This window comes from Leptidea sinapis, chromosome 14, assembly GCF_905404315.1.
Source record: "Leptidea sinapis chromosome 14, ilLepSina1.1, whole genome shotgun sequence".
In the NCBI taxonomy this organism is placed as follows: Eukaryota; Metazoa; Arthropoda; class Insecta; order Lepidoptera; family Pieridae; genus Leptidea; species Leptidea sinapis.
In genome coordinates, this window is record NC_066278.1 from 11,948,930 (window position 1) to 11,963,188 (window position 14,259).

General features: G+C 33.7%; 2 protein-coding genes across 2 annotated transcripts; both read right to left on the minus strand.

Moving 5' to 3' along the window:
* Positions 1-3,361: 3,361 nt before the first annotated feature.
* Positions 3,362-6,383, minus strand: LOC126967974 (KIF-binding protein-like). The gene is made up of 2 exons (XM_050812708.1): positions 5,306-6,383; positions 3,362-4,398 (listed from the first exon to the last, which is right to left on the minus strand). Exons 1-2 carry the CDS (start codon positions 6,270-6,272, stop codon positions 3,572-3,574), a joined length of 1,794 nt encoding a protein of 597 aa, XP_050668665.1. The 5' UTR covers positions 6,273-6,383; the 3' UTR covers positions 3,362-3,571.
* A 1,483-nt stretch (positions 6,384-7,866) lies between these two features.
* Positions 7,867-11,815, minus strand: LOC126967986 (UDP-glucosyltransferase 2-like). Its single transcript, XM_050812742.1, has 4 exons — positions 10,947-11,815; positions 9,989-10,217; positions 8,985-9,201; positions 7,867-8,167 (listed from the first exon to the last, which is right to left on the minus strand). Exons 1-4 carry the CDS (start codon positions 11,808-11,810, stop codon positions 7,894-7,896), a joined length of 1,584 nt encoding a protein of 527 aa, XP_050668699.1. The 5' UTR covers positions 11,811-11,815; the 3' UTR covers positions 7,867-7,893.
* Positions 11,816-14,259: the final 2,444 nt, after the last annotated feature.

A 14,259-nucleotide genomic window follows, 5' to 3' on the forward strand; every position in this document is an offset into this window, starting at 1 on the left:
CTATTTCAGGAACACACACGCTATGAATTTCACTATTAAAAATTCATTTAATTTGTATGCATTATTTTTGCTAAAATTGAAAAAATGACAGAGTTACAGAGCCAACTTTCTCAGATAACATAAATGGTAACATATACAGAATGAAGGAATTCAAGGAAGCCACGCAAGTACTGGTCGCGATCATTTTTGAGAAGACGACAGTAAGAAGGGGCCTATCGTTCCTTATTGAATGATTTAAGAATCGAAGACAGAAATGGATTCAGAAATTTTGTGTCAGTTGTCAGAATGAGACCAGTTAATTTGGAAAATTTGCTTCAAAAAGTTAGCCTTTAATACCTTTCTTAGCAGAATTCACAGTATCGAGATGCCATCACTCCAGCAGAGAAATTATTTTTGTTATGGAAAAGGAGGACAAACGAGCGTACGCACGGGTCACCTGGTGATACGTGATCACCGCCGCACACATTATCTTGCAACACCAGAGGAATCACAGGAGCGTTGCCGGCCTTGAAGGAAGGCGTACGCGCTTTTTTTGTTAGCTGTTTATTTGAGATTTCTAGCTACTGGTGACTCATAATCATCTTTGTATTTGCATCGGATATCAAAGGCAAAATGTAGTTAATGCATTACTCATGCTTGCGAGACGATTATAAAAGTATCGAAAGAATATCTTAATGTAAGCCGAGATAAATATTGCCAAAAAAGCTTATGTCTGTGACCACTCCATTTATCTTCTTCTTTTCCGCTAAAAAAAAGCGGTCTGTCCGGTAAATGTTTAAAACTTTATCCACCAAGCATGGATTGAGTATAAAACGTGTTTTAAAAAAGTATTATACATAAACTTCAATAAAATTAACAATACTTGTTAAAAACATGTATGTTTTATGTTGATGTGAACGCGGTCAATGTATCAGACTGGATACAGATACAGAATTTTTGGACTTTTCAAGAATCCTGAGCGGCACTGCATTGTAATGGGCAGGGCGTATCAATTACCATCATCTGAACGTCCTGCTCGTCTCGTTTAAAATTATATTTTAAACTAATCGTTCTTATAAGCCTTTGCCTTAATCAGACTGATAAAAAATGCGTTTTTATAGATGTTTCTTACTTTTCCAGTCTTATCAACTTATGATAGATTAAGATACCGTAATAAGTAGATATTTATTTACCAATTAGCTTCGAAGCCAATGAATAATTAATACTGGTAAACAAAGAAACAAATTTTAAATAAGTAAATGATAAGTAATGAAGAATAAACGTTAATAATATACATTTCATGTATTTATATTTTATTTTAAGTAATTATTGACGTGCCCAAATTATTTGAAGGGTTAAGAAATGTCGTATATTTTGACCTGTAATTGACAGAGAGTAATTTTTCGTTGCTGCAAACTTTCTCACATATAAGAACTTAATTATAAATTTGTTTGATCAATACATCATAATGACTACTTAAAGTTTCCAACATCATTGTTTCAAGAAAATTAACGCGGAGTTCTGGAAACAAAGTATCTGTTTTTAATATCAAATCTTTCATTGCGTTTGCGAGAGCTGCAGGAAATCTTTTTTCCACCGCCGGCTTTCCATTGTTATTTTAGGAGGCTTGTCGAAAAAGCGATTCTACTAACAAGCATATAGAATGCTTTGTGATGGAAACGTGAGTCCACCTCGATTTTTATATAAGTAGTGCGATACCATTTAATAGATCAGAATTGAGATACAAAAAAAAATGCAGTTCTGATATTATACTATCGATATGATGCAAGCACTAGTAATGAGAATTGTATTAAAACAATCATTATTCAGACGTATTTTACAAATGTTTGCTTACATAATTGAAGTATAAAAAAAAATAAGTACTTATGGCATGAAATTATTCGTAAAATGCCAATTTTTGATAAATAATTTGGCCTACTACAACATACATGTGGAATGATATTTCGATATTTTTTTTGTAGCGTCGCTTACAATAAACGCATGACCTCATTTTTTATATCTTTTATATAATCCCTGAAATATGAATAACGTGGAAATCGAAGGAAATTAATTCAAAATGCAAAAATATTTAGAGTAGGTACCTGATTCTCTCGCAGACATTTGTACGTCAAAATTTGTTCTCAGGACGCTTGCTAGTGGCGCTTCAAATAGGCACAAAAAAATAGCTGACAAACGGGGTCAGTACTCAGTAGTTCCCACGGGCCATGACATTAGAATGTCACTTAATTGGTCTGTAAGAAATGAAGTCGTGACATTTATAATAAAACGGTCTACCGACCGTTTTGACAACATACCTAGGACATGTATTTGATCATTGTTATGTATTTGATCATAGCTTGGCTTGCACAATCTTTTCAAAAGTAATTTAACATATCCTCAAATTTAAAAAGTTAATTAAAAATAAAATTACTCCTTTCCGCACTTGGGGGGTTGAAGGGGGGGGGGGGCTATATATCGCTACCCCCTCCCTCTCCTCCACCCCTAATTGAATATAATTAATACATCCTTATTAATTAAGGATGAAAATATAATTATTAAGGATGCAAATTTCTAATGCAGACCCTATCATAATATTGAAGGCACTTTGGCCTGAGTATTGAATTAGTGTGGTCAAGCCACACAAATGGACCTCCGGAGGCAACAGGTGCGCTCATAATAATGTGAGGATGCACAGAGCCAGTCTACCAGATTATGCGGGTGCTACTTTGCGCTTTAGGAACTGGCTACTGAATGGTGTTATCAATGGGTTTTGTCATAACAATGCATTTTCCTCAACATTTGTCATAATTACAATTATATTGATCAAACTATGGCTTTGTACTCCAATGCCCATAGTAAAAACTTCACATACTTCACTATTTCTTGAATGGTAGTTCATTGGTGAAAAACCAATCTAGTGGTTTTTTATTATGTAATAGAAATACAAATAGTATGAAATCTTTTTTTAATAATTACTGTCAGCCTAGACACAATGAGATTGTCTTAATATTGAAGTTTTGCATACCATCAAAATATAGTATATGGGCCAAATGATGGTCTGTGATCACCACCACCCATGGTCCCTTGCAACACCAGATGAACCACAGGAGTTTGAACACCTTTTTTTTAATATACCTTGTGTCATGTTTATCTAACAGTTTCCAAGGAAGTTTATACCACAGATTGGTTATAATATATGGGAGAAAGTTAACAGACCAAGTCTCTGGACAAAAATAAATTTAAAGCTTAGTAGTAAGTCCAGTAAATCATAAATTCCAAATACTGATCAAGTAAATATGAAGATTTTGTCATTTCACCTATTTATCATTCTGGGGATGGTATAACATGGAATTAATTTCAATTCCACATAAAACAAAACAGCTGTAAGTGGTTATTTTATTAGCTAATCATGATTTAAACTTCATAAAACATTTGTAGCAATTTTTCCAAATGGTCATTCCATTTTTTAGGTATAGATTGCCAAAAGCTGAAACACCATGTCATTTAGAACAAATAACAGAGTAATTCTAATGTTATTTAAATACTACTATGAAGTGCCAATAAAGCTAGTGAGATCAATATAAATATCAGATTACATCACAAGATCACTCTCAAGTTTTTTCAATTTTAAAGGTAATATCTTAACCATTTCTTGACAGAGACTGAACTCTTCCTGCATCATTTTCGCAGCATCTTCATCATTACTACAAATATCTACAACTGCTTGATATGCATCAAAGCTTTTTTTAACATTTGCCAGTTGCATATTCTTGTCAACTGCAATTCTTTTCATACTGTTCCTACCAATGAATGCATAAGCACTTATTACAGGTCTAATTATATCACATTCAAGTTTAGCAGGCATCTTTCCAAACTTATCTTTGACAGAATTTAAAAAGTTGTCATAATTTTCTATACTCATTTCACATAGTGTGTTTATTTTGTTTAGGGCATGTGGTGTTGGCTTCTCTTTACTTTCATTAAGCTTATCGAGTTTTATATTTAGAATATCAGAATATACTTCACCCAGTTCATACCAAATTTGCCTGCAGTACTGTAGATAGTATGTAGGGTTAATCTCTTTTATTAAATCCTCTAGCATATCAATTCTACGCTTATGCATTTTTGCTTGTCGTTCATCATTCTCCTCAAAAAAAGCTAAATAGGCATAAGATTGTGAACTATCTTGTATTAACTCAATATAATCTGATGCCAGAGAGTCTAGCTTATAATACTCCTTAGCTTTATTAAGCCAACTTTGACAATTAAGAAATACTTCCCTGGCATCTTGGAAGGTAAGAAGAAATTTATCAGTTATTTTGTTTTCATACTTGGAAACATCCAGATTTGGAAAAATCATATTTTTTAGGTCACCTTCACAAATATTCTCACTATCTTCTATCTGCATATTAGACATATCTGAGAAAAGGGAACATAACATTAATATCATACTGGAAAAATTATAATTGATTATAATATTATATTAGAAAAATATAAATTTTGTGTAAACATGATAGTGTCATACAGCTTTATTTTAACCATTGAACAAAATAACAATTAATAACATTAATATGTATATATAAACTAACTGCAAGATACTTTGTCAGTGGCAACTGTCTTGGCATGTTGACTTGAAACAATAACAGTGCAATACTCAAAAAATATTTGAATATTATATAGTTTGTATGTTATGCTATCATGCTGTGACTAAACAGACAATAATGAGACTTTATACACAGTTTGTGTAGGAAAGGATATAGGGTACACTTGACCTTTCCGTTACAAGAAACTCTGATTGTGCAGTATGCCTCAGAACGTCGCGATTTTGGCACACAGCATTCTGTCAATGAGTGTTATTTTACATGTGGCAATAGATTGCTTGTAATTAGTTGGATTTGAGTAAATCTATCAGAGAGCTATTGAAACAAGCTATAAGACCATGCAAAATAAACCATCTTATTTAAACAAAATAAGAGTCAGAACTTGGTGAGGGAAGACAGGGTGCCATACGGCACTTTCGGTTTTGGTGTATCTGAAAAATCTAGTGCCCTGGGGCACAGCAGATTTGGAGATTTGGGAAGGTTAATCCCGAATTTTTAAGTTATTTTAAGTCAGTCATTAAATGTATATTTATCAAAAAAAAAAACAATAATAAGAGATTCATGCTACAAATCTATATACAGTCCATGAGTTCTATATCCTATTTTATAACACTAAACACATACTTTATTGATGCTGTAAGATTATAATACCAAGTGACAAGTTCTACTCAGTATTTGGATATAACTAAAATAAAATGCACTAAAACTTTTTGGAAACTTTATACCTGTGATAGCTTCACTTAAATGCTCGCTGTCATCCATTAATCTGACTTTTGAAGTAGTCATTAAAAACAAACAATATTTAACCCAGCACCGAGCCACATCAGCGGATCTATGCTTAAACTGTTCTTTCTTTGCTAAATAAGCATCATCATTTGTCTCACTCTCAAGCAACTTAACTTCGTATTGGTCCAAAATTGTTGAGGCTGCAGCTAAATGATGCCTTGATTGATAGAAACCATTTTGTTCAGCAAAAAACTGGGAGAGGGTGGCGGAGTTCAATGCCCAATCAATTGGCTCATAATCATCATACTGGAGTTGTCTTTTTAAAGTGACATGACAGTATAATGCAGATTTTAGGTTCTGTTTTAGAGCACCAAAAACTTGTGCCATATAGTACAGAGTTAATGTGTATGCTTTTTCTAGTAACATAATATCACCAGTTATACTATCATTTGGGTAATTAATTATGTGTTCAATGGGCAAAGGCATTTGCATAGTACATTTGAATGATTCATATAATTCTCTTGCCTTAAATAAGTATGACTTAGCTTTTTCTGGATCATCCAGATTAGACCACAGTATACCAAGATTATTTTCAATGTTAATTAATGTTGTGACAATCTCAGGTTTACACGAGTTGGGTAATAGAAGTTCTTCAGCCTCTTTTAATATATTTAGACTAGCCGAAAGCTCTTCAACTTCCATATCCACTATGCCAATATTTAGTAAGACAACTCCCATCATAGCGTCCAACTTAATGCGATCTAAGTTACACTCGGAATAATTTACCGATTTTAAGCCATCATAAATGCTTTTTAGAAGGTCTTTTGCTTTGTATTTCGAAAAATAAGGCTCATTTGGTGGGTCATTCTTGCTGTCTTCGTCTAAGAGTTTTCTTACCTTACCATAGTTCTCTTTAAAATCATTAATAACTTCTTTAGCAGTCATATTATCTGCTGTTACAATCATTTCAATTATAAATTATAATGGGTCAAGATGAAAATGAATTTCAAAATACGGAATATTAAAAAAAAATATATGAAAAATATGATTCAAATATAAATAAAGTAGGTTCGTCGTGTCAAAATGACAGTTGATAATTGTCAATTTGGTTGACACTTCAACTTACAATTTTTGGAAGGTGTACCATAGTTTTTTTTATAAGATTATATGGCCTGGTAATGAGTTATGAGACTTTTATTTAATACTTACCTGTCGACCCTGTGTACCTTAGTGACACTACACAGTCCATTCCTTCGAATTGAACACTACAGAAGTAGACTCGGTGACTTCATTACAAATAGAAAGGTTAAGTCCTTTCGGCGATATATACAGTTTAGGCTGATATATATAGTTTTTTGCCAATACGATAGATAATATAAAAATATAGGAGTTTGCTTCCACGCTTACTTTTCACCTGTACCATACAATAATTAATTAAATAATAATTAAATTGATAGATCTTTGACGATTCTTTTGAATTTGGTAATACATATTTTGTGTTGTAAATTTTCAGTTGTGACCAACTGAAAATGATGAATCATATTGTAAAAGCATATACATCACCCAATAAAAGACTTACTAACCGAATAGTAGGCATACGAAGTTTATGTTTATTCCTCGTGTTATTATGATTGTCATAGTTTCTAGTAAATTCGCTATTTTATTTATAGTATTTCGCTTGTTCTTATGAACATAAAGAACATTATCAAGAATATAATACTGAGATGCTATACTCACGTAAACTCCTGCCTTTGCACTATGCAGACACCTGCTAGACCTCCTCCATTGCTTTTCATAACTCATTTAGTTATGCGCTATGCATACTTACTAGAAGATCGTCAGTTGATCGACTACAGAGGAAGCCGTATTATCGGTCGTTGATCGGCTGGTGAGTGCTAGCTAGTGCTAGAAGGACACCACATGCTGCTATAAGGAACCGCTAGTGCGGTTTCTTATTATTATGAAGAAAAATTCTACAATATATATTTATGTAGTAAGTGTCATTGAGTGTCTTGTTAACTGAGTAAATTGAATATTATTTCTAAGACAAAAGAAAGCCGCTGATTTTGTGTTAAATATCCGGTTATTCAAACATAGCTTATAAATAGTATATTATGATTATTTAATGTAAGCAGTTAGTACTTTCTTATGTATTTTGTGTATTGTTGTCATTGACTTCAGAACTGTGCATAAAAAGTTAAATAAAGGCACTTGAGCGTCGATTATGTATTTAAATATTGAATGAGGACATCATTCTTACACACAGACACACACACGGTTGCAATGTTTACTTACTTATATTAGAACTCACATGAAGTTTTTTAAAAGATTTTCTCCGACAACATCCCACCTTCAAAAAAGTGCGTACACCTTCCTTCAAGGCCGGCAACGCTCCTGTGATTCCTCTGATGTTGCAAGAAAATGTGGGCAGCGGTGATCACTTAACACCCAGTGCCTCATACTCTCGTTTGTTCTCCTTTTCCTTAAAAAAAGGAATCAAAATTAAGAAAATATATTTTGAGCCATAGGCATTCGAGTAATGGAAAGCAAACAAGAAAACTTAATTAATGATTGTTTTCTATTTTAGTTATTCTAACTTTATTATTTTACGATTATTGATAACCTTCTGAAGTCTACACAAAGAGAGAATGACCACGATAATAGAGGTCACTAGCCCAATCACAAACAATGCAATATCTAATAAAGCATATTGATACAGAGATAGGTTCCTCGCTGTCGAATGCAATGGTGATCTATGACCCCATCTGATGACTCTCTCCGTCCAATAAACGGCGGTGTCTAGTGGTGTATTTGCTCTATCACGCCAGATTTGTGAAATCAGCCGAGCTTGTTCTTGTTTTCTGGAATCAGGATAATTTACGTAAATTTACGGAGTTTTTTCTGCAATTAATGGTATGATTATGACGATTAGATTTATTTAGCGTTGGACGGTGTTATGGTTGGCGTACAGATTAGTGAATTGATGGTTTATAAATTAAAAGAGACTTAAGAACAATTGGTTTATTGTACTAAGTTTAAAATGGAAAAAGGTAATGAGCACACGCGAAGCGATTGATACTCGAAAGTCTTTCGAACGTGAGCTGGGGGAAAAATGGAAACACGGCACGCGCCAGCGTATCCGCTGACAGGGCGCAACGTGATGTACGATGTTCGACTCGTACAAGCGTACAAATATGCTCATCACCGGCTAGAGTAAGGGCGTGGCCATAGTTTTTGGCCAGCGGTTATATTGTTCCGTATCCATTATATTTTATAAAGTTCAACACGCGATAATTTTTTTTTATTTATTTCGATCGTGCGATGCGTTCTGTGCTGTGGCTGCCTCTTTGCTCGCTAGTACATTTGTTTCACTCACGCTGCAGGTGGCTGTGGCATACGTCTTAATATCTAATTAATGTTGTCTATTATTTATTTTCACCGCTCAGCGCTTGCAATCTGTGCCACTCTTAGCTGTGGTCAGGGTGTAAGTAATTATCGGCTGTATGCACGTAAACCGCTTTAGCTGTTGGGAGCGTTATCACTCAGTACAAGTTTGACCAATGAATTCTACCGAGACATAGAAAATTCACAAGTTTAATGAGATTTATCTTGAAATCACCAACAAAACCACAAGGTGACAGTTAGGCTCTAGAAAATTATATAAAAAGGTTTGCTTACTCTGGACCTAATACAGTCTCCAACGCCTTCATAAGATTGTTTTCGTTGAGGTCTTGTAGTGACAGAACTTCAGCAACACCCACTTCTTTGGCTGAAGCCGCGTTGGACCCCTGGTCTCCATACATTGGTATTATCACCATTGGTTTACCAGCAGATATAGCTTCGGTCATTCCCAGGTATCCACCATGGCATATTATAGTCAATACATTTGTATGGTCTGCAATTAGACAATGCAGTAATTGTTAATTAAGTATCATATTTGAATACTAATACTAGAATTGTGATTATTCTAACCTTTACATAATATAGTAGAGGTCATTTTGGTAAGAGGAGTTATGGAAAGGGTTTTAGGTATATGTGATAAATGAGATGCATTTCTCTAAGTAAGTTTAAAAGTACTTTACTAAAATTAATACTAAACATATCACACATTACTTGGTCCTATTTTTTCCATTCCGCATGATTTTGCACCATGTTAATTTGTTAAATGTATTTCTACTCAGTATTTTAAGACTGTCATCAACCAGGTGGCGGGTGTATGTACAACTCCGCTTTGTCTTTAAGCTGCATCTTTATGTCACACAAGACAACAGTGAGCTGTCTCCACTTCCTTATGCGGAACCTTAGAGGTTATGCTCTAAACTTAAAGATCACTTAGTCATGTCAGGTATACTGTATACCTGAACCAAGCGACAGCGGGCGACGATTCCACAAAATGGCTTTGTGAAGCCAGGTGATAACTAACCACACAGCTCTGGAATAATAGATTTCAACATAATCATCATCATATGAGCCGGAAGACGTCTACTGCTGGACCAAGGCCTCCCCCAAAGATCCCTACAACGATCGGTCCTGCGCTGACCTCATCCAACCTATTGTATTATGTGGGGCGCCAATGCACACTGCGTCTTCCGGAATGCGGTCGTCATTCGAGGACTTTACTGCCTCACCGTCAGTATGTCATAAATGGTCGGGGGGTGAGATATATTCTATGTTAAACTTACGCAGTAACTCGTATTGGGGTAGCCACTTTACTTGCAATATATTTTCTCCAACAAGCGTGCCTGTTTCTGAAGCACCTTCATACTTCCATATCACTCTTTGCTTCAATCTTGAAAATACACGTATCAGCGTGTCCTGCTTAGTTTTGGATAGTGTATCCAATTTTAACCGCGAACCAAAACTTAACAGTATAACACCATTATGAGAATTGTTAGTAAACTTTTCAATGTACTGAAAAATAATTAAATTTCTTAAATTATTACAAAAGGATTCCACTATGTTACAGATCTAAGTAATTATGTTTGTTAAGTTTATTTATTTAAAATCCTTTTTGACATCAGCTTTCGGAAAAGTGCCTAAGCATTGTTTTGTTTTGAACAAATATATAACTGATGGCTATCTAATATGGTCTTCTTGTTATTTTTGAGAAATCGAATTTGATTGAACATCTTACATCGTGTTGGTTAACATGTAAACGCTACTAAACGATATTATATCTTTATGAATATATATTTATAGCTTAGATAATTCTGGTCACTATTGTCCATTATCTTTTTGTCTGGCGATAAAACAACATCTTATCCGCAACTCTATTGAGCTATACGTTATAAAGATAAATTTCGCGGACTGCGTTTTAAGTTTCAATCAGTGTTATCAAATGAATTGAAACGTTAATATTTATTCGATTCTAACCACTTACATAAATAGTGTCAATACTAATTATATTAATTAATCAATCAACTGCCATTGTTGAGATAGACTGGAAAGCAAGGTTAAATTAACTACAAAAAACTGGCTGTGTTTAATAGAGCAAGACAATAATTCACAGTACATACAGTAATAAGTATTTCAATTACATAAGTGCGGTGCGAGGCCAGCCATATATGGCCAATAAGTTGTTGCCTACGAGCTTGTGAACCTACCCACTTGATTTGAAAGTTTGAAAGCAAAAAGACTTACTTCGGGAATTGTCTTCTTTTCAGAAGCATTCATATGAATGCCTCCGACTTCTACTAATCCAGGCACAAGCGGTCTGACACCGTTTAAAGTATAATGTGAATTAACAAACAATAATGTAATATTATTTGCAGCATCGTGTAAATCAGATATCTTCCTACCAAACTGTTTCTCAATGATGGCCTGTTCTTTCAATTGTATTTTATAATAATACACTTCTCTCATCATGATATTATGTAATGTATTTTCAAGTCTTTCAAAAAATGACATTTGTGACGAAAGAGATGAAGTTATTATTGGAACGAATGAAGGATTATGTTCCACTCCCAACCTCTGTCTGGTCCAGGGCATCGGTGAACAACTTGACATTCCAATAATTGGTGCCGTATTACCATAAACCTCTAAAAGACCTAATACACAATCGCTCGTAAATTGTTCCACGATTACTAAGTCGTAAGTCTTATTCAATGCTTCCATTAATGGTGTAAACAAAACCAGTTTCTCACATATGCTTACAGATGATACACTTAAATTGTCAACCAGATTCTTGTATTGGCGTATTACGTTTCCGATCACTGGTAACTGTAAGAGCCAACTTGGGTTTTCCAAATGTTTCATGTCTATATCATTCACCTTTATATTTGAGAGACTTCGCAAATCTATTTCCGAGGAATTTTGCTTATGATATCTATTTGGGAAGAATGTTGCAATTGTGACGTCATGTCCTCTATCGGCCAACGCTTTTAGCAACGGATCAAACACTTTCTGATGGCTAAAACCAGGGTATGGAAATATACCGATAATCTTTGCCGGGCTCACAATATCAATCACAGCACACCATATTAACAAACTCAGTACTGCAACCATGTTGACCCACTGGTATCAAAGGCAGAACTGACTCGAAGTAAGCGTTAAACTGGCGACCTAGCCATCGATTTATCCTTTTTCCAACGATGCTGATTGATTAATTTACACAAAATATTACATTGCTATACCAGAGTCCATGAATGATGATGAGTTATTAGTAGTTACGAGTAATATGATAAGATTACTCGTAAGTACCAATCACTTCTTAAAGTAAAGCAAGTATTTATTTTTGACTTAACACATACATACATAATAAAATTAACAAAATAAAATTTTTATTTTGTCACGAACTGACACTAAACATATTTGAAATAGATAACCCCAATTCCAACAAAAGGCCGGCAACGCTCTTGTGATTCCTCTGGTGTTGCAAGAATATGTGGGCGACGGTGATCACTTAACACCATGTGACCCGTACGCTCGTTTGTCCTCCTATCCCATAAAAAAAAAAACAAGAATGGTGAACAGTAGTAAGTGTCTATGTTGTTTCCTAAATTTTTGTGATTACTCAACATACTTAGTACTCATATAAAATACTAGTCCTGAATAGTGGTGCTGTGGTTCAAAACATTTAAAAATGTATTCTTTAAATTTAAAATTCACATAACGTAAATATTAATTAAATACCAATCCACATCATTATTTCCAAATTTGTTTAATTAATCTCAACGTATTAATTGTAACAGAGATAACAATTTGCAGTTAATGAACGATGTTTAACCCTATTAGTTATCTGTGTGAATTATGTTTTTACAGTTTCCCAATAAATAAACAGACAATCCAAGCACTAATTAATTGTAACTTATTTGATAATCAGACAATAATGTGGTCTTTGTTGAACGAAAATAGTTTCGCAAATAATGATGAATTAAAAAACTGTAATAATGAAATAAATTATACATAAGATAGACGAGTGTTCATCTGTAGATAATAAGGTCATGATCTTAGATAAAGGATTGGTCTCTTGGTCTGGTGATCAATAGCTCAAGTATCAGGTGTCTGTGACTGTGACTAGATTGTGATTGTCTTTAGTCATTATGTATGTATATAATTTCGTTAATGGTAATATTATTAAAAGAGCGATGAAAGGAATTGGGTGTTTCGTGTATCATAGTGAAAGCTCGATTTCCAAAGCGTTTAATTTACATTAAAAATTGTATCCCGAAGAGTGGTCAGTGGAGTTATTCGAGTTGATACCAGCAACTGAACAATTACGACAAAATGGGGAATTCCACCCGCATTTTGACATCTGACATTCTAAACCCACGCGGTTTTCGAGGAACAATTTGCCTTGCTCAGCCATTTTTATTAAATAAATTACCGACGCCCAACAGAAGTGACAACTTAGGCTAATCCAAGTTGAACTATTGAATATTGAAATTGTTCAATTTGAGAAAAGATTAGGTTATTAGGACTTAAATTTCATGTATAATATGATATTGTAAGAAAAGATTATTTTTTAATAAAATCTTTTATTGATTATAAAATATATTTTATTTTTAACTGCCATTCTTGAATATGTACAATAATGACAAGAAAGGTTGTTGGGGAGATATAGCAAAAGGGTTGAAAGACATGACAAAGAAACAAAATATTGCTTAAAAATTATTTTATTTCACTTAATTAAAAATCTTTAACATGATTTTGATCTGAGATCTGAGATTACCTCAAACATTAAAATGAATTAATTGTTATCTATACATATAGATAAATCACGTCGTATAAAAACAACGCCGAAATATGGAACATGTCACAAATAATACCATTATGTTTCGACCGCTGTATCTATACATTGCCGCATTTACTCCAGTTGCTTAAAATATTCTTGGTGAATAAGCTGTAATGTATAACATTTATTCAGTTTAGGTTACGTATGTTGATTTTAGAACCCATTCGGACACACACCAACCACCCAATTCGGACAGTGACAGTTCACACGACTAAGGAGAAAAGTGTGCTTACATTGTCATTATGCAAAGCGTTCCGCTATCAGACTGCGAATGATATGTCCTAATATATCTATTTAGAACGTCATTAAATATAATATATGACATGGCTATCCTACACAGGATTGTGCTACGGACTTTTAGCAATGATTTATTAATAGATGTTCACTTTATTACTCGCAAGCAAGCCACTCGTATGCCTACAACTTTTGCAATACCGCACTGTTACAACAATGTCGCATATAATAATCCACTTCATCGTATGTGCCAATTATATAACGAGTTAAATAGTATTAATTTTGAAATTTAATTGTGAAATTGACATATTTAATCAAAGTTTATATAATTTGAAATTAACAATTAAGAAGCACTGTACCATAGAACTCAAATATTAGTTGTACTTACATATTTTCAATGTGATTGTAAATAATATAACGCTGTGTACAATAGTTAGATTAACAATTTTATAGTGATAAGATCTTTATTTTTATTTTATATTACAC